Genomic DNA, 21,012 nt, shown 5'->3' with positions numbered 1-21,012 from the left:
CTCATCCTGCCGAGACAAAGAGGGAAATCTGATTTCGGAGAGAATGGGCATATTGGAACGATGGGTTGAGTTGAGTATATTTGTAGTTGATGAACTACTGAACAACCAGAATATCGGCGAGTTGAATGTCCCGCCAACTGAAGACGGCGGACAAATACTGCCACCACTAAGTGTAGAAGAAACAGTCCGTGTAATTCATCGGCTTAAAAATCAACACCGCCAGGAGCCGATGAATTATAGCCGATTTGGTTAAATATGGAGGCGACCAATTACACCAAGTGGTTCATTAACTTTTGTCCAAGGTGTGGGACAGTGAATCAATGCCTGACGACTGGCAACGAGGCATTATCTGTCTCATACATAAAAAGGGAGATATCACGCAGTGCAGCAATTATAGAGGTAACACGTTGCTGAATACCATCTAGAAGATATTCTGCGCTATCTAGCTAGGCCGGATAGCCCCAGAGTTCCTTATTAAGGCAGGTCTAGACGGACTACTTCGGACTACTTAAATAAGTAGATTTAAAATCCTTTTTAGTGAACGTGTTCTTTAAAGGTTTGATATTCTTCTCGGTATCAATATGTTCGGAAACAGCTATCATTCATTGGTATCATTGGATTCATTCTCAATAGGACCAAAATGTCGCAGAACGTCTGAATATAATAAAGTTTATCCAGTCAACTCGCTATAAGAGCGTCATTTTGGTGGATAAATTAGCACTACTATTACTATTTCTAGCCATGGAAAGTGAGCAGCAGACTAGACGCCAGCAGTTTGCATTTGTAAAAATGCCAAAATCAATGCAATCGTTGGTCAACCGTGGACGATATGTCACTTTGATGCAAATGGTTTAATGCTCTATCGGAACTTGGCACCAGTTTACATAAGATTGCAATCTGTGACCAGGTATCTCCAAACTTTCAGGGAGAGACATTTGATTGCCAAATGACGTATCTCAATATATAGTTCACTTAACGTGTAAGAAAAATTCAGATACTAGTTCAAGTCGTTCATGTTAAGTGATTCGAGTCATTTAAATAGCAGTTGGGAGAAGGATTTTTGTGAGCAATCCACGTTTTTTGACAATCATTCTAATTTTCATCGTCTTAATTTTCGAAAAATCTCGCGTGAAACGTCATATCCAATCAAAAACTGAATTTTTAACATATCAGAAAAAAATATTTTGACTTTTCAAAGCATTCAACAAATTTCACCTCAAAGAAGGACTAGCCTCAAATAAATCACTTCCCTCGTGGAGCTGATTTATTCCGACCGGCATGTCATTAATATGGTTCAAATAAAAATCATTTTGCACAATATTATGAATGGGACATGTGGACTAAGTTCAGTAATCATTGTCAGACCACTCATAATTTTAATAAACTCATGTTTTTTGGGAAATTATTTCATATATTTTTCGGGAAATAAATGTTGGCTGGCGTCAATATTATTTTGCAAACATACAATTTTAGCGGTTATATAGGCAGGAATGATTCAAAATTTGGAAGGTGTGATGACAGTCGGTATTTGGCAAAGTGTGAAGGAAGCGAAACAGAAAAAAAGATCATCTCAACGTTGGTGGCAATCATTTATCATTACTTTTGAGTATGCATAAACGCTCATTGAAGAAAGCAGCTTGTCTACAAGGGACTCCTTTTTTCGGTTCCTTTGAGTCAAATTTAGTTTTGAATATTCTCTGCCGTATATAAATGATTCAAAATATAACAATTTAGTAACAAATTGTACACGTGTTGCCTTCACTAAATTTTTTCTTGCATTAAAAAATACGCATGAAACCACCATGGATATATTTATAAACAGCCCTCTTACAATTTCATACAAAAATGTGAAGTCCAAGGAAAACTTGCAAAAAATATGGGGTAAGGTTAGAGTAGCCATTCAACCTGATTGTTCCCAAAACAATTCCACACGTAAATATGAAGTGGACCCATCATATCATATTATACTTTAGGATTCATAATAACGTAACACCTTCTTGTCTGTTCGTTTCAAAAACGCTGAGTGGAATTTCAATGTCGAAGTTGCTATTTTGATTTGACGCTGGTAAATTTAATCCTATATGAGCTAAATTTACTGTAAATTGGGAAAAATTAAAAGCATTTTTAAGTACTAGCGCCCACTTGAATGCAGGTATAATTACTTAACGAAGGCTGTGTCGCCAAAAATAAAATCATTGCGAACCAAAATTTTAGAATGAAAGAAATCATACTCCTTTGAAAAATTCGATTGTGAGTTGGGAAAGTCATTCTCTTGAATGTGTTAGGAAGTGAAAAAATCATCAAAATGACCTGGCTCCGATACTTTTGAATTTGCCTTGGAATTAAGAGTTTTTAATTATTAAAAATTCGATAGGCTATTTACATAAAAATAAATCTACAAATTTTAGATTTGCAGGAAACTATTCACGATAGACCTAGTATTTAGCGAACAAGTTGAAAGTCGCGCAATTAGCTCTGAGCAAGATGGTTCCAAGACCACATAATTTGTCCATTGATGTGGAATTTAATTCTCAAGAGAGAAGAGAGAAGCAAAATAAATTACCCTGATGTGGTCTGAAGTATCTTCTAAATTTTTCCAAGATTTTCTGTGCTGTGCTCTCAGCCAAGTTTTATAATTCAAAAATTTACGCGCTCCATCGATAATAGTAGACTTAAACGAGGTTAACCTATCTGTTCCTTTCAATGAATGTATCTTCTGTATGAGAAAGTAACGTACTATAATTAAGTAATGACAGTAGGACTAGAAGTAAATTTTCATATGATTTTTTAGTGAAACACTGTCCCCCCTTGAAATAGTCTGATCAGTAATCGCGAAAAAAACGTAAATCAAGGACCTAGACATAACGCGGCAAACCAGTCTCTTTTAGGATTGATCAAATGACAACAAACACTGGCAAAGAAAAGGGACTATGAGACTACCACCTGGAATGTATGACCTCTGCACAGAAGTGGAAGTTCACGGCCGCTCTTTAAAAAACCTCCAGATGTAAAATCAAGAACTTTGCATTCCAGGTAGCAAAACTGCTTGGAATCAAAAGACAAGTAGTCGCATACAGTGCTCATCCTTAACAGGGTAAATGGTACTAGAGAGTTTTGGAAGAGCCTTTGCCATTCACAGATCACCCTAAAAACAGGAATAATGATTCAAATGCGTGCTTTAGAAGTCTGACCATTTTGAAACCCAATTGGACCGTTGGGTATCGCTGCCAATAGTCTCGAATTTGTTCAGGCAATGGCAGCGGAATCTTTTTCATTATTCTTAGTAGAGTTTTTTGATAGCTGCCTCGAATATCATGAATATGAGAACGCTTTGTAAAACATGCATGTCGTAATGTCGAGGAAGGAATCTTCCAGCCCGTAAAAAATATGCTTCAATGTTAAAAAGAAATGTAGCAAAAACATCTTTGCCTGACCTTAGATAAATTACCTATAAAAAGCTTGACTATTAAGGTATGAAAGTCTAGCTGCCTTTTTGTGTTAGAACCTTTGAGTGACGAAATTTTTAATATTTGTAGTTGCTTCAGATAATGTATATTTCCGTTATTTCCTGGTGCCGCTGGCAGAATCCAGTAGATTATACACATCATTTTCCATTTTCCCAATTGCATAGCATTTTTTTAATATCTGTCATACCATTTCCAATCTCCTAGATCTTTCCCGACACCACTTTAATAAAAATTTATTTTCGATGACTATTCTAATTTCTATTTAACATTTTTAGTGGAAGCACGTCAAATTTAAATCTTCCCCACAACTCTAAACCATATTTAATCATCATATAATTATATAGTTGAAAATAGGCCCCATACACCTGAAAGAGGGGTTCAATTTTTTTTCTTTCACAGAATATAGCCATGCGGGTTCTCGAAAAATCCTTCCCAATGCCGGTAATCATTTTGACATTTGTTGTAAAGGGGCAGAGTGTGGGGGTCTGAAAGGGATGGATTACTTTAAGGATCCCAGAAAGTATCCAACTGAAAAATCTGAAAAAAGCTAAGGTGGTCCGTGCATATGGTATCAAGGACCCGAAATACACAACAATATCTGCTAATAATAGTTTATCAATATACTTTGAAAATATACTGCGAAGCCCCCTTAAATTTGGTGTAAATTCTACTATTACTAACAAAGTATATAGTAGATAGAAGTTGCCACTTTCACGTCAAATTAGTACTCTCAAAAAATCAAATGCTATATCGAATTGAATATCGGGTGTTTACAATATATATCCACAATGAGCTGCATATAAAATGAACCATTATATACCCCAATAGTCTTACATAAAAATTGAACAAAACCGTTCATACCAGAAGCGCCGAGCTTCCAGTTTTCGACTTACATCTATCAAATTATCATCAGCATGTTCTGTGCTTCTGCGTGCAACCACGAAAAAGGAAAACTGCTAATGTGCCAGGCAGTATTTGCCTGGAGGTAAATGCAACCTTCGCTTTTTGCTGTTTCACATGGGAGTCGCGATGTCCTTTGTTGTATGACCGGTTCATGGAATGCGGGAATGCAAGTGGCCAAAGATCTAAAGCAAAGCCAGAAGGGGATTTTGTGTCTGGAATCTTGATATCAACTGGCCCTTCGTTGAGAGGAGAGGAGTCGAATTTGAGATAGCGGGCTATTCAAAAAAATCATCTTTCGAGAAAAATAAGCGAGGCGGGAGGTAGACGACTTATAAGAAACTATCATGAAAATGTTGCATGCGAATAAATATCAGGAAATTTGTGGTGAGAAGGACTAAGCAAAAGGTGTTTAATGGAGACGAGATGGAACCTTCCAACTGCGAAATTCTTTTTGATATACCGTTGGTCGTTTGACTTTACAACTGTATGGACTCAAATCATCTTTGCGAGATCTGCAAGCAAGTTTCAAGACCATCTTAAGGCCCATACGCCATGAGATTAAACTGTGCCTTCTAAGTGATATTTCAAAGTGAATTATCAGCCGGAGCTAATGCAGCAATTGATATTGGTACTTCCTAAGATAGCGGAACGGTCGAAACCAACGACTTCTGACCTCGTCAGCATTCCGAAAGCAACGCAGGGGTGCCCGCAGCTTCGAATAAAAGCTCTGCATGAAACAAGGCAGGAAATGCCCCGACTCGGTGAATGTCTACCTTTATATTGACGGGCCAAATTTGCAAATATAGCTAAGCCGATCAAAAGAGCTGAACAGTGGTCTTATGTATTAAGCAAGGCTTATGGATGCACTTTTGTGTCCTGGCGACGTCAAGTTACAATTGGCCACGGTTATTGGCAACCTGTGCAGGTGATTTGTGGAGAGTATCCCTTCGGCGAGAACTGTCAATTTGCCGACATTGTTGTCTGGAAACTTCAGATATGCTCAGGACGAATGAAATCCCGACCGACGATCTTATGGAGAAGTGAGGGCGAGCTTCAAAGTGTAAAGCCCGCCGTCGCTCACCAAAAGTTGAGTAAATTCGGGTAAAATATGAATGGAAAGACTGGAGAAATCTTTTGGAAACGGTAATTAGGTCTATGTGGGAGACACAAATGAAAAGGCAATCGTTGTTAGCGGAGCTTTTGGTTATAGATTTAGCGATCATTTTTAAAGGTTACAAAATTTGCATCGCCCTTTGAAGCCAGAGACACAAAACTTTAGGCAACTGTAGCTGTCTAAGCGACATATTCGGTTGCACATGGCGATTAAACTAGACCCATTCATAGTCTTCTTCTTCTGCAGCCTTGGTTCCATTCAGAAGCGGGGACGGCTCGTCTTGATTGGTTGTATTATTTTGTTTTGTACTAGACTCATCCATAGTAACATTAGAATAGCAAGTTTCCCTCATGAACGATTTGCAACATTTGATATTAGTAATGAATCTAGACGATGCAACAAGTTTCAATTTTATTCGATTTAAGTGTTTGTTTTCAATTTGAAGTATGTATGTGATCATCAATTATTACCAATTATTATTATTTTCATTTTTTTATTATTATTATTCTGATAAGGGGAAGTCGCACCGCGTCCTTGGAGAACTATTGTGCCCCTTTTACTGGTTATAGTGTACCTGTTGATCATAGTATCTCAAGCAGGCCTGTAGCCGTTAGGAACTTTGGTATGTTCCCCACTTGTTTCAGCTTTGCATCTGGTATTAGGTGTTCTCCCAGATGTATCGACCTACTTTGCACAAGTGCCGGACACTGTCCCAGGACGTGTATAGAGGTTTCGTCCTCCTCCTCACAAAACCTGCAGGCAGTGTCCGTAGATATCCCCAGCTTCCCTAGGTGATAATTCAGCCGACAATGACCAGTGAGAATTCCCACTATGATTCGGAGGTTCTTTTTGATGAGGTTCAAGCAATCCTTTGTATGCATGGGTTCGTATCCCCCAATAAGCACCCTGGACTGCTCCATCCCTGGTAGGCCCGCCCAATATAGTTCCCTCAACCGTTTCTCTTCGTTTCTGAGATTCATAGCCATGAAATCGTTTCCGATTCCACAGAAGGGTTCTGGCCCGTGTAAAGGCATCCCTGCTCCCTTCTTGGCTAGTTCATCCGCTGCCTCATTGCCTTCCAACCCAACATGGCCTGGGATTTTCATCTTTTAAGGTTTTCTGTAAAACAAAAGCTTATTAAAATCGGTTTACTGTCTGCCAGTTTGTTACACGCGTTGTTCCCGGAAACGGTTATAGCGATTGACACCAAATTTGGTGGAACTGTGAACGCTGGCATATAGAGTGACTTACATCATTCTAGGTCGAACTTAAGGAGGGGGGGGGGGTCTCACATATGCGAGAAAGGGGTGTAATTTTTTTTTCACCAAATATAGTCATGCGGGGTATTAAATGAAAGGTTTCGTTTAGTACTTTCCGAAGCCAGTCCTAGTTTAGAAATTTGTTGGAAAGGTGTGAGGGTGCGGGGGGTCGAAAGTGATCATTTTTTCACGGACCCATTCTCGGAAACTATCCATCTGAAAAATCTGAAAAAAATCAAGAGGCTGCTCCTATCTGGTACCCAGGCTCCGAAATACCCTCCATGCCGATATATGTTCAAATAAAGTTAATAATAGTAGTAAGTAGTAAACTTATATTACTATAATTTTTAGTAATCGACGGTAAAACCCGCCTTAAATTCATCCTAAAATCACAAATGCAGCAATGTATGTTATAACATAGAGCATGATCATACCAAGTTTGGCGGAATTCGCACTATTTCTAACAAAGATATAATAGGTCAAATTTGTTGCTCCTTTGCAAATTCAAGATTTTGAATGCCAATATCACCCGAAGTAGACCCTCAAATGTCTTTATAAAACAAATACAAAGCACTTTTATTGCCTGAAGCGTCCAGTTTCCGATTTTCCGACTTGCAATGAATTTGTTATTTTTTTCTATTTTTCCAATTATCAATTTCGCGTTCGCTTTCGTTACGCCCTTCCACTTTTCGAACCCATTTATTTATCCCAGGATTCAATGTCGGTTGAATATAACGCAAGCACTGAAAAGTAGTTCCGTTTGAAAACTTTCCCACATTAAAAGTTCTGACAATTGTTTTGTGGTTTCCAATTCGTTGAAAAGGACTTCACGAATTCAAGTTGTAAAATCGATTAGGAAAGTTTCTAGCTTTCGTATAAAAAATCAATTGCAGTCGATTGGAAATATTTATAATATGAGAAAACTTTAAGTTCAAGCTAAACGATATGTTCTCAATTTAAGGAAAAAACTAACTGGTAGCCGTGTAAAGGAGATATGGTGATTTATTGATATAAAATTTGTTTGGAAATTGTTAATATCCCTACTTAAGGCAGCTATTTGAATTAACCTTATAAAAAATATTAAGACTGAGGAGTTTGGTACATTGAATAGGATTAATGAATTTTCAAACTGAAAAGAATATAAAAACATAACAACTGCTTACGTATAAAAAGTGCGGAAACGGCACGAAGCTGAACCTATGCCAAATCTCAATCTAAAAATGCGACCTTATATAATGTTTTAACTGTGTCATGTACTGCATTCTTCCAAATAACGGGGTTCTAAGGAATCAAGAAGATGACGAGGGCAATTTTTCACCTCCTACACAATTCGTTTTCATCTATGGTAGCTGGTAGTAAATGGTATTAATATAAATATATCATCAGCTAATCGAAGAGTAATGACAAATGAAATATTTCGTCACTTTTGACAGAACAAGACATTATAATTAAATTGCATAAAAATACCTATGGCTTGTAAAAAAAATCTTATAATGACAGTTTGAATGGAAATATTACATTACACCTCATTCAGAATATTTGTTTATTTCTATTTAGAGCATATAAAAGATAGACATGAAATCGCTATATTGCTTACTTGGAGTTGAATGAGGTATTTGTGTATTTATTCCCGATTTTTAGTAGATAAATTCACAATTTCAAATGGAGTGACCTATATAAGCATGAAGATTAGTTAAACTAGAATCTACAATTCGAAATTTGAATATTCCCACGCCTTTTTTCTGAATAAATATATATCTAAAATAATAGACTCGATGAAATTGTTGGTTATTTCTGATTACTTTCGTTCTTTCTGAAGAGATTATACTGGCCAAGGCTAATTGTGGTATAAATTTAAATGGTTGCTCAAGCGATTACTGCTTAATGATATCGTATCCTTTCAATGTGATAAGCTTACTTAAATCTGTTCGGTATCTCAGACTCCGGTCGATCTTTTTTTAGGGCGTTTTGATTCAATCGTTTATACTTGTATGTATTAAAATACCATATACTACCCAGTTGATAGAAATGGACCATCAAATCAATTCGTTTTGTCGGGATATGTTACAGCGCAAGCTGAGACGCAGAATGGCGCAGAGCGACGCAGGAAGACAGGTGCTGAAATCGTCTACGAGCAGGTAGAGTGAAAGTTGAGGCACAGTTCGAGGCTTTTAAATCCCAATTCAGCATATCAAGCCACCGTTGTTTCGACCGGGCTTTTGGTCGCTTATCATCCACTTCGATGTTTAGACCAATCTTGGCGAGTGAATTCTCGTTAGCGCAAATTACGTGACCATACCACCGAAGACGCGTCTCTCGCAGTTTTTCTTCGATCGGTGCAACTTCAATCGCGGATATCCTGATTTCGGATGTGATCAAGGCGTGTCATGTTACGAATCCAAAGCAACATTTTCGTCCCTATTACCGAAAGACGCCGTTGCTGTTACCTTTCCCACCACCTTTGTTATAGAAATGACACGAAGGCCGATTGGGTTAGGGTTGGTTTACTGTTCGAAAACTTTTTTTTCTTTTGTCTTATATATTTTGATTGAATAGTAACTCAATAATCCCTGTTTCGCATCAATATCTAAGCACACATAATAGGATATTCATCCTTAGTGCACTGAGGAAGGGTAAGAAAGATTGATTATGATTGATCATAAAACGATGAAGAGTGGTTCATCTAACAGTTTGTCGAGTATTGTTACCACCATAAACTTAAGACGTACAGTTTACAGGAGGGTAAACAAAGGTATAAACATAGAGGGGCCTGAAATATCACTAAAAATAATAGCATTCCATGGCATACGCAAGCGAGTGATAAAATTGGGTGATATGATTTGACGGACCAACTAGTTAGCAAAAGGGTAAGATAGAAAAAAATAAACCGAGAGAGATTACGTTTTACAATTAAGTTAGAAAAATATAGCCAGAGAGATTACGAACTCTGTTTACCATAAGTGAGTGGTTACTTTCAAAAAAGTGAAGATACAGGAAGTGCTTAGAAGGTTGGACGCACTAATCAAGGTCAAATGTTCTTAATCTGTTGACTTAGAGTGCAGCCCACTTCATAACTTATATTATATTAATTGACTTGCCTGGATCTGAAATGCTGGGACTAGAGCCAGCATTTAGCATCAGTCAAGTCTGCTCTGAACGGTGAAATTGAAAGGATTATCGCGGCTGGAAATGAAGAAATTTGAATTCCAGTCGGTGAAATTCTTTGTGAGACAAAACGGGGCCTATAGCGCGGCATTTTATTGCCCGTTAAGAATTTGAAATAAAAACCCTGGCAGGGCTTTCTAAAAGCCACTGCTCCTTAATCTACTACATAGAAAAATTGTAATGGCCTCGGCTACAATGCATTTGATATGCAACGCCAGGCGCCTGAAGTTTCTGCCGAAGATACCTTCAGGATCTGTTCTTAGATTCACAAATGTCGCAGGCGGGAGACCATTGAATAGGCGATTCTACAGAGTAATGAAATGGGCCTACAAATGAATTTTAAATAAATTAATGATGGATATCTGGTCCCGGCTAAATAGAAGAATACTTTCCGACAAATTTAAATCTTTAAGTCTTTTTCACGTGGGAGTATTTCACCAATAAAAGAAAACAAAAATAAATTGCCGGGATTGCACTAAATTACGCGCTGGCACAAACAATGACCTCAGTAAGCGATAAACGTCACCAAAAACAGAAGATACTCTTACGTCAATCTGATGGAATGATGAAGTGAGAAATAGCTTGGTTGTATATGAAGGAACCAAATTATAAGGACTTCAACCAAATGATTGTTGAGTGAAACAATCATGTTCAGAAGAAAAAAAAATGAAGGAAAGAAGGAAATAATTAAATTGAAATGATAAACAGTAATCAAACCAACGAGTTCAGCAGGAGAACCCGGACCTCTTCAGAACTCGATCCTTTAGACTTGATGTTAGCAGACTAACAGTTTTCCGCTAATTGTTGAATTTTTGATTTGTAATCTTATTAATTCGATTTTGCCGTTTAAAATTTAGGCAAAATGAGGCAAATAGTTGGCCAGAGAGTAGTTTTTTATGACGCGAACAAAATAAGTTCGACATTGATGCCTTTTATTCAAGTTAAACTTACAAAAGAAATGCATAAACCAACCACATATATTTATCTTCACTCTTTTAACATTATCTACTACATCTATAAGCACGCGGTAAGTGTCACCTTCCGTCAATCAAGATAAAGCGAACCTAAAAAAGTCGCGCATGAAAAGAAAATCTCATTACATTTTTCTGAATACTTGAGCCATGTTTCCATGATCTCATTTTGCTCTTGCTGAAGGCTACTGTCGTTCGAGTTTATTTTTGAATTTTGTTGGAACAGGAAAAGATACTTTTATCATTTCGAAAATTCAAATATATTTACATGCAATGCAAATATATTGAAAACGCGATTACTTGCGCATTTGCACTAATTCATTTTTTATAATCTCGTGTCTTGTACATATTAAATCTTTCAACAAACATGCAGGAACGGTTTAATATTTTTAAAGATTACACGCCAATAAATGTTATGCAGAAGGTAAACATTTGAAAATTTGCATTATTTTATATATTTTTATCAAATTTTCCATATTACTCTAGATATATAAATTTCCACATTCTGATATATTTAGAAATGTCAGCGAAGTCTATTAAAAATCTTCGATTCAGTTCATTCATTTATTTATCTTAATGTCAACTAAAATCGAAATAAGAAGTTGAAATATTTGATCAGTCAAATGTAGTGAAAGACATGAAATACTTTCCGTTCCGCAGATTAAATATGTTTGGAAAGGGGATGGAAATAAATACGGAAATGCTGACTTTAGGCTTTGGGGAAAATTACCCGGAAGTAATGACCGATTTATAAAAACATAGAAATTTGTTAGAGGATGTGCATACTCGTATGTGTGTAGATAGTAGATAGACTCTATTGCTTCTACAACTTTCAAGGGAGTCGATATTTCCATCGGGACTTAAACTCGGTAAAAACAAATTATAAGCCCACTTTCTGAAGTACAAAGCACAGAGAGCAATTTCTGATAAAGTTCATGATTAGTTCTGAGAAACCTTCCTTTTTTGTGATTTTGTCAATTTCTATAGTAAACAGAAAGGATCGTCGTACTTAGTTCCTAATTGCCTTGCATTGCACTTGTGTATCTGTTTTGACTTTTGCTCCTCGGAATTCTTACATAGTACGACATACAGAACAAGATTCTCTCTAAAATGTCGCCAGTTACAATATCCCAGCAGCAATCAATCGAGTGTGTAGTTCCGCAAATAAAACTGTGGCTAAGAAACACCGAAGGAACCATGGCTCCCCGGATAAAGGCACTAAGCAATAGAGAGACTATTTATTATTATCCTTAGAGGAAGAGTCGAAAAGCAAAATCCAGCTTTGATATTGATGCAGGGATAAACGACGGTATTTGCCCCGATTAACAACGATTAACATCAGTATCTGAGGGGTGCGGCTGCAATCTGCTAATAGGTACCACAAATCCTTACACTCTCAATGATTTTGAAATGGAATTGATGAAATATTCTCTTGCCTGCAATTTAAATTCCTTTAAAATAAGATTGATGTTATTGGAAATTCAATTATTTTCATTGAGGTTGCTAGTGGTTCCCATGGTGCTTTCGCACAGCTCTTTAAGTTCTGCTTCAAATAATGGATGTTTTCATAGAAAATAATATTTTTTCGGTTGCTTTATTCTATCGCTTATATCATGCATGACAGCTATCCTGCCCTGGTTGGTACATAACTTAAAACTCGTTCTTTACCAGCCAAAGCAGGCAGCAGTTTCACCAATATAATTTTAAGCTCCTAAGTTACAATTTATTTTAAGAAAAAAGTCAGTGCCACTTTTGAGCCGGTTTTTGAATATGACGGCATACTATCATTATTATGAACGGCGCAATGACCGGTGTCCGGTCTAGTCCTGCCTTAGTAAGGAACTCCAGATCCCCCGGTTTTGCACGGTCCACCAATTCGATAACCCTGAAAATTGTCTGGCGTCCTGACCTACGCCATCGCTCCATCTCAGGCAGGGTCCGCCTTGTCTTCTTTTTCTACTATAGATATTGCTCTTATAGACTTTCCGGGTGGGATCATCCTCATCCATACGGATTAGGTGAACCGCCCACTGTAACCTATTGAGCCGGATTTCATCCACAACCTGACAGTCGTGGTATCGCTCATGAATTTCATCGTTATGTAGGGTGCGGAATAGTCTATCCTCATGTAGGAGGCCAAAAATTCTTCGGAGAATTCTTCTCTCGAAAGCGTCTAAGATTTCGCAATTTTTCTTGCTGAGAACCCAAGTCTCCAAGGGATATATGAGGACTTGCAAAATCATTGTTTTGTCTTGTCTTTAATCCAATGGTGGGACATTTCGAGCGGAACCGTTTTTGTAAGCTGAAATAGGCTCTGTTGGCTGCCAACAACCCTACGTGGGTTTCATTATCGTAGTTATGATTTTAACTTTTGTTAATGTCCAGCCCGACATCTCGCGATGATGGCTGTCTGCTCGATATGAATGAAGGTAAACTGTACATCTCGGGTTGTTCTTCCCATAATTTCAATATCGTCAGCGTAGGCCAGTAGTTGGGTTGTTGAAGAGGAGGGTGCCTCTTGCATTAAAATCTGCATCGGAAATCATTTTCTCTAGGGTCAGGTGAAAAAGAACACATGATAAGGCATACCCTTGTCTTAGAGCGTTGTTGATGTTGAATGGTCTTGAGAGTGATGCTGTTGCTTTTTTCTGGCCTCGCACATTGGTCAGAGTCAGTCTAGTCAGTCTTATCAATTTCGTCGAGATACCGAATTCTCTCATGACTGCATCATTTTTATCCTAGTTTTGCCATTATAGGCGGCCTTGAACTCGATGAAAAGATGGTGCAACTGATGACCATATTCCAATAGTTTTCCCATCGTTCGCCGTAGAAAGGAAATCTGATCTAAACCCAAACCTTTATCTTATACTCCCTCAATCTCAGATGTTATTGGGCATCCTATTTCTGGCAGCACACCCCAGTAACCCTTTTTGCATCATTTGAACTAACAATATGTGAAATGCACCCACGTCGGCTGTTATTTTCAATAACCTTCTAGTGCATAAAAACAACACTTAATGGTTTACTTACCACTTGCAACGACGAATTATAGTTAGTCCAATGCCTCAAGGTGTCTCATTATTTAGGCATGGGTATCTGCTCATACCTCCACCATGCTGGTCCGATGGTCAGACAGAAGAAGAATGTTTGAGGCAACATATCTAATACTGTCCTCAGTAAAATTTGCAGAGATCATGGAAACTGATAAGGAATGTATAGGAGGCCGCCCAGGAAGGTGGGACAACTTCACCATAATAAGTCCCACCTGACCTCACCCCTTTGCCAAGGAATGGGTTTAATCCACAGAGCAACAAGGCTCGATTGAATTGACTCAAGAACATGAGATTAATTTATTAGAAGCTGCAACTGGGGTTCACTATACAAACGTGAGCAATAAACATCGTATTACAACAGGAGGGAAAATGCTAATTAAACCTCCTTAGTAGTTACATCATAGAGAAGCAATAGCGCACAGTCTGCAATAGTGGGAAACTATTGGGAAACCCCAAGTTATAGCCTATAGACCCGTCAGCGAACGGTTATGTGCTCCCAATAAACAATTAATCTAGTTCATTAATGCTCATGATTCATCAGAAAATAAGGAGGAAACAATGAAAAATAGTTTTGAAACTACATTGAGCGGCTTTAAAATTTGCTGCCCTAACATGATTTTAAAATATCGCTTGGAGGGCTTAACGCCAAAGATGAAAAGAGCGTTAATGAGTAGTAGTGGCCGACAGTGCCTTGTTCATTTTCTAGCGGAAATACGGTTATTAACCTGACATGCTTCGCAATTCTTCGCAAAAAAGGAATTAGGCGTCTTTGAATGGATAAATTTTTAACCAGATCAATTAAGGGTTATGGGCAACTAACATACTTGAAGTTCACGTGTTCCAAGGTACTAGCTTTGACTCGAATCATTATGACAAGCAAAGGGAACATTTAGAATAGAGAGAACACTTAAATATGGCTTAAAAGCAAAAGCCAGTTTTTGAGACAACATGGAGTCATCGGGAGTGATTTGACAAACAAAAGATAGGTGTCCCACTTTTCAGAAATCTAGGATCCTCCCAGTAGATCAGTACAAGCGGAGGAATTTTCTATGGAACGTAAGCCCTCCATTCCTGCAGTTGATCGCCTGTTCATAGAAGAGGTAGATAATATCATCAAAAGTCAAAGCATTGTACAAAATATTTCCACAACTTGGCATTCCAAGGGAACCAGTCCCGCTCAAGCACGGGTTCAGAAGCTCCTTTCAAATTGGTTAAAGTTAATATTAATCTCCTGCAAGATAAATGGATTTTTATATACTACGTCGGCAATAACAATATGAATTCTATTCACTATTTTGTGGGGTTTAGGGCATCAATACAGTTTCAGTTTTCAATGAGATGGTTCTTCGGTGTTATTATTGTCACGCTATATAGCTATGTAAGCGATAAGCCTACAGCAGCGGAACGGCACAAAGCCGAACACGATCATTTATGACGACGTGGATTCCAACTCGGGGCAACGCGATGAGTGCCACTCTGATTCGTTAGTCGTAGGTCGTTTCGTCGAACCAAATAAGGAACTCTAACACACTTCAAGACCTTGATCCAATGTTATTATTATTATTATTAAATAAGGAAGTCTGATGCTACAAAAGGTTGAAAGGTGGAAAACCAGTTCGAAAATATGTTTTTTTGCTTAATCTCGTGGATATAATATTCATGGTTACTAAGGACTATGGCAGGTTGTTGCTAAATTCTGATTGAATCGGCCAGTAAAATAAAAGATTCAGATAGAGGTCTTGTGAGGTTTAAGTATGTTAGTAGTAGATTGACTTCAAGTTTTATCAATGAGCAAGACTCTGTGCACCATTATTAGGATGACTCCGATATGACCCCTGATCAAAAGTAATTGAGAATAAATTGTAAAATCATTAGCAAGAAGATGATAGCAGACCTTTTATATTGATAAATGACTTGAGTAAAAGCATAAAGAAATAAAATAGCATTTGATTCCAGTCCTCATGGATATGGTAGTTTTAGTAAATATTTGTATCGTTACAGATTAGAGGGGAAAAGGATTCTGAGAATCGCCTTGAAGCTAACCTAGTCGAAGGCCATTGAAAACTAAGGAAAACTGGATTGCAGCGACGATATAAAAGAAGTTGTAACATGTGTATATATGACGAGACAGGCTCGTAATTATCCTTCATAGGATCCGCGCACAATATGTATAGTAAAAAAAAAAGAAATCGGGAGGGTAGCTTTTGTGTTAATCTCAAGCACGGCTACAAACTAATGTAGTAACAGTTTGATTGAGATTTTCAATCTTTTAACGAAAGGAATGATTGTCAAACATGATGCATTGAGGGATAATGACCTCATTCATCAGCGATTCTAGTAAATGATAGGGACACAAACTTATAATCAAAACGAAGTAAAGAAGTTACATCGGGAAAATGATTACAAAATTCAAGTCAGGCAATTCCGATAAATTACCTTTCATTTATCCTGAGAGTCCCCTAATATCCATGCAATAGACGCTCAAAGTTGTGCATCTTCGCTACTTCCACAGAAGATCTGGCAAACAAACATCGACGGTATAACTATAAAGTATTATAGTAACTCCTTGCTGGATCATAGTTTTTTACGTAAATTAAGACTTCCAAATGCGGTGATTATATTTATAACTAAACTCGGTTTAACGTGTTTGAAATAATTACCGGAACAGGTAGACGGGTATTATGAAGACGAAACATATAGACTTACCAAGATAAAGGTCAAAGTATCTTGACAATGCTCATGATATATTTTAAATTCAGGAGACTTTGGAAACGTTTCAGCAGCACAACAGTGAAAGCGTGACTCATTTGGTGTTAGTTTTGAGCATTATATAGATATGAAATAAGATAGCAAGCATTCCTTGAATGGACGTATAAAAAATTCGTCGATATGACCTTCCCGCGATGGCGGTGAGGGACGCTAGACAGATTTTAGGCATATCGAATTGGAGTGTTTGGCGTTCCTTATTAAGGCAGGCCTAGAGGGGACACCGGTTGTTGCGTCATTGATGACGATGATAACCTTCCATTCGTTCATGCAGGGAAAGAAGTGCGTTAAACAAGAGTTAACAAATAATGTGATCGTCGCAAGCGACATGATTCTAAACTAAATAGAACAGCACAAAACGCATCCTAAACTCCAAACAGTATGTGGAACTGCCGACACTTCAGTCCCTCTCATGTCAGCGTCAAAATTTGAGGTGTCTTTTAGTCAGTGCATTAGCGTGCACCAGAACCTGAAATACAAAGCAAGAATTTTGCGTGAAGTCAACTCGGAAACAAACGCGAAGCTGAAAATGTTAACGGAAATTAAAAAAAAATCGGATCGACCGCGCATAGAACAGGAAAACTCATAATCCGAATATCGCTACTGAAACAAAGGTCAAAGGTCAATCAATGTCTCTTCTCGTCTTTAATGTTAATGAGGGATGGACTTTTTCCTCTCCTAACTTTGGCATATTCCGATCATTTTTATTTTCAGAAAGGCAAAACCGAATATTCCTTCAGGCCATCAATCATACCCATAACTTACGATGATTTAGAGAGAAAATCTTTAATTCCACACACTGCAGTTTTTCATTTGATATTTCTGATCATTTGAACTCCATCTAGATGAATTCGTGGGAATATTGATAAGATCATGTCTTGTGATGATTATAAAAAAAAAACAGATGCTGCTGCCGTGGGCTACAATCAGGCGAGTTGTTGATCGCTCAACTATTCCAACGGACCACACGACCGAACATCTTTAAGTCCACAACTTTTCCTTTCTCTCATCACTATCAGGTAATTTTTCATTTAAGGTAAAGCCTCAATGGTACTTTACTGCCCACTTGAAACATTAGAGCAACAATCAGCTGACTTTATGTATCAGGGAAATGCTCGATGCAAATATCTCTATTATCCATATCGAGCCGTTAGGAAAAATGCATCGAACGGTATACAATTAGAAGAAATACACAAGGTATATGATAATTTTAATTTGCAATTTATGAGATGGGTTGATTAGTAAGTGGGATTTTATTTTATGGCCGCTGGAAATTAGAATGTTAGGAAATTGGAACAAAGTTGACTAGTTATAATTGATATGTAAACGAAATTTCTGTTGATGTCCGCAAAGGAAATTACATATCGGATAAAAAAGTGAGAAAACAATGAAATCAAATAAACATCTTCGGTGGCTCTAATCGAGACCATAAAGCCACAGATGGTAACTACTTTGTCTGCCCGACGGGTGATTGTCACCACCAGTACTAAATCGGAAGGACTGAGTTGATACCCAACCAGAAATTGGATTTGGTAGATTTCTGGAAGTGGACTTTTTCGAAATTCTGAATCTGATTCCTTTTTTGTTATTAGTTCCCTCAAGGGAATTTCGCACTTGTAATGGCAAAAATGTGATTTAGTCGTGGTCAAAAGCCCATCCTGATTGGCCCCAAAACCTAAAAAGAAGAAAAAAGTTGAAGAAATTGACCGATGAGAAAATGTCTAGGATTAGCCACATGGCCAGGATCGGAGACTGATCTATCCCAAAACTTTATTCCAGTAATAATCGTTGATGTGGCATTGGACTGGACCTTGAAGCGTGTTAGAGCAGATCATTCAAAACCGTAACGGTACATTATAGGACTACAATACACTGTAGGGGACAATGTGGTCAGCAATGCGCTAGTCAGAGATTATTCCCCTGATTTGACTGCAATATCCAGGCACGATAACAAATCCCTTCGCCACCAGTGGGATTTGAGCCGAAATATTTCGCTACAACAGTCTAACGTTCTAGCTATACCAAACTCCATTAGTATTCACAAATGGCGCCCAACGTGGGGGGTCTTTAGGGTCAATTTCGTCATTTTCTTTAGATTTTATGATGGGTCAGCCCTCGTGGTTGGTTTTAATCAGCTTGCTTGACTATTCTGTCTCCCCACAATTTCATTAGTCTTTATAAATTTGAATTATATTATATCAAACTGAACAAAATTATACATATTTTAAAATTCTACGTATTGAAAAAGAGCTCACCTTTTTTCTGCAGTCCGTCTTCGCTAAATTGGTCTGACGCCCTATCGTGTTCTATAACATCCGAAGACTGTCCATCGGGTCCATTATGGCATACTTCGAACGCTTGTCCTACAGTCCTAACAATAAGCATGGCTTGTGACTGCAAATGAGAAATTAAAAATTACTAACAAATCCACTATCAGATACAGATACTATAATTTCTGAGTTCCAATTTTGGCGGCTATTACTCGGTAGAAGCGTTTTCTAACATTATCTTTTGGATTCTGAGCACAAAATAAGCAAAACAATCTAATACTAAATTTTACCTCCAATTCAGAATCATATGACAATTGCAAATTATTCGGATATGTCTGGCGTTTTATTCTGGATTGCTCCAAAGATTGTTGGATTTCAGCGCGTTTGGTTGATGCAACTGGCTCCCGGAAAGATAATTTTTTTCTCGGTTTCGCACTCGATCCATCACTGCCTTCTGAAGATGGTTCAGGGGATTTTCGTGGTGAAATGGCCGCGTCAACAGAAAGTTGTTTATTGAATGAACTTTGCCGACAGAGAATGCTTGGTTTGTTTAGAGTATTATTGTTATTATTACTGTTAGCGTTACTGGTGGTAGAATTGTGTTTAACCGACGTACTATTACTGTTATTAGTTACTGGGTCATCTTGCGAGTCGACTTTTGCTAATTTTAGTCTAGCTTTGATCACAGGTCCGTTGTCATGGATAGAATTATTGTTCTCTTCAATTGCACCTTGTCTCTGAATAGTGCGCTGTTTATCTTTGCTCTGATCAGTTTTGCCGTGAACTGGCTTTTCTTTTCGTATCAGATACACAATATTTTCATCGTTGAAAATTATATGCTTGGTTGAGTTCAGATGTTTCGGAGAGATATTTTCATATTCATCTTGGTGATCATCGAGCATGGCATTGGTGAGGAATGAACCCCGATCATTCCAAGATTTGCTGAGCATATTGTTATCAAAGTGCTCTTCAGCCTGCAGAATGAGTTCGTCGTTATCCAAACTGTTATTTCTAGGTATCTTGCGATTTCGTTTAGAGTATCCGGAAAGAGTGTTGTAGCGCTGTAGAGGTATTTCAGTCTTCATGGATTTCGTTTTGTTTGACTTATCGGCTAAGATTTCCCGAACGTTTGCGGCATGTTTGAAGAAGTTTTTGTGGTTTTGCTGATGAGCATCGTTCTTTTTATCAGCTTTTTCACTTTTGTCAGGGTTTTTCCGATTTTTATACCAAGCAAAGAACTCGAACGCTTTGCTTATTGGACTTCTTGGTGGTGTCGTGGGTGATCCATTTTTCAGTTTTAATCCATTGTTTACGTCGTCCAAGTATTTCAAAGTGTCGTTCGGACGCTTCATTGGTAAATCTGTAGCTATTGGCGATCCTTCCCGATAATACTGCCTCATCATTTTCTATCTTTTTTCGACAGGGTGAAAAATTTATTTGGGCCAATACCGCTCAGAGGTTTTCTAATAAGCCCATTCAGACGACATTGAGAGTTAATTTTCTTTAATCAACTGCCTCCCGAGGAAATGTTTGTAAACAAGACTGTGTTTAATTGACTGGAAACAGAATTGCTTCTGGTTATTATATGATGCACAACTCACAAATTGTCCTATCTAAAAATAAAAGTCCAAACTATTTAGAATTGTGTGCAAGTTTCACTCGACCATGGCATGGATTTACAAAACAGGGGAAAGTATTGGCTCAACTTTATTGCTAAAATGTTTATAATTCGGTTCGTTGGCCATAAAAAAATAACTCAGATCGCTACCAATTGTTTGCTAAGGGTATTTTGAATCACTCCATGCTTACAAGCACGTTTTCCAACCTTCTCCATTCAACTCCAATGCGTTGTGGATATCAAAAAATTAAAAACCACCCAAAATTATAAAAAACTCTGCTATCATCGCGATTTAAACAGCTTTCCGGGCATGATTGATTCTTCCTCTGAATTTTCTCAAAAGCTCATCGTCTGGCAGCCAATTCGAAGACATTAAGGCTCAAAATCACTTCTCGTGGCGTTCAAATAAGTTATAAATCTTTACGT

General features: G+C 37.8%; 1 protein-coding gene across 4 annotated transcripts in view; it reads right to left on the bottom strand.

The window, feature by feature from the left end:
• The window catches only part of LOC119647418 (capon-like protein), a 389,473-nt gene that overhangs the window by 51,617 nt on the left and 316,844 nt on the right, over positions 1-21,012 (bottom strand). For 2 of the 4 annotated variants that reach the window (XM_038048307.1, XM_038048304.1), the window contains exons 2-3: positions 19,259-20,524; positions 18,954-19,092 (exon numbers count right to left, since the gene is read on the bottom strand). In XM_038048307.1, the coding sequence (XP_037904235.1) occupies positions 18,954-19,092; positions 19,259-20,371 (1,252 nt within the window). In that variant the 5' untranslated portion in view covers positions 20,372-20,524. The remainder of the gene's footprint in view (positions 1-18,953; positions 19,093-19,258; positions 20,525-21,012) is intronic. The other 2 variants (XM_038048308.1, XM_038048306.1) reach the window with 1 other exon arrangement.

The sequence above is a fragment of the Hermetia illucens genome, chromosome 2, assembly GCF_905115235.1.
Source record: "Hermetia illucens chromosome 2, iHerIll2.2.curated.20191125, whole genome shotgun sequence".
NCBI lineage: Eukaryota > Metazoa > Arthropoda > Insecta > Diptera > Stratiomyidae > Hermetia > Hermetia illucens.
The sequence above is the reverse complement of the archived record's forward strand: the minus strand, read 5'-3'. Positions and strand labels throughout refer to the sequence as shown.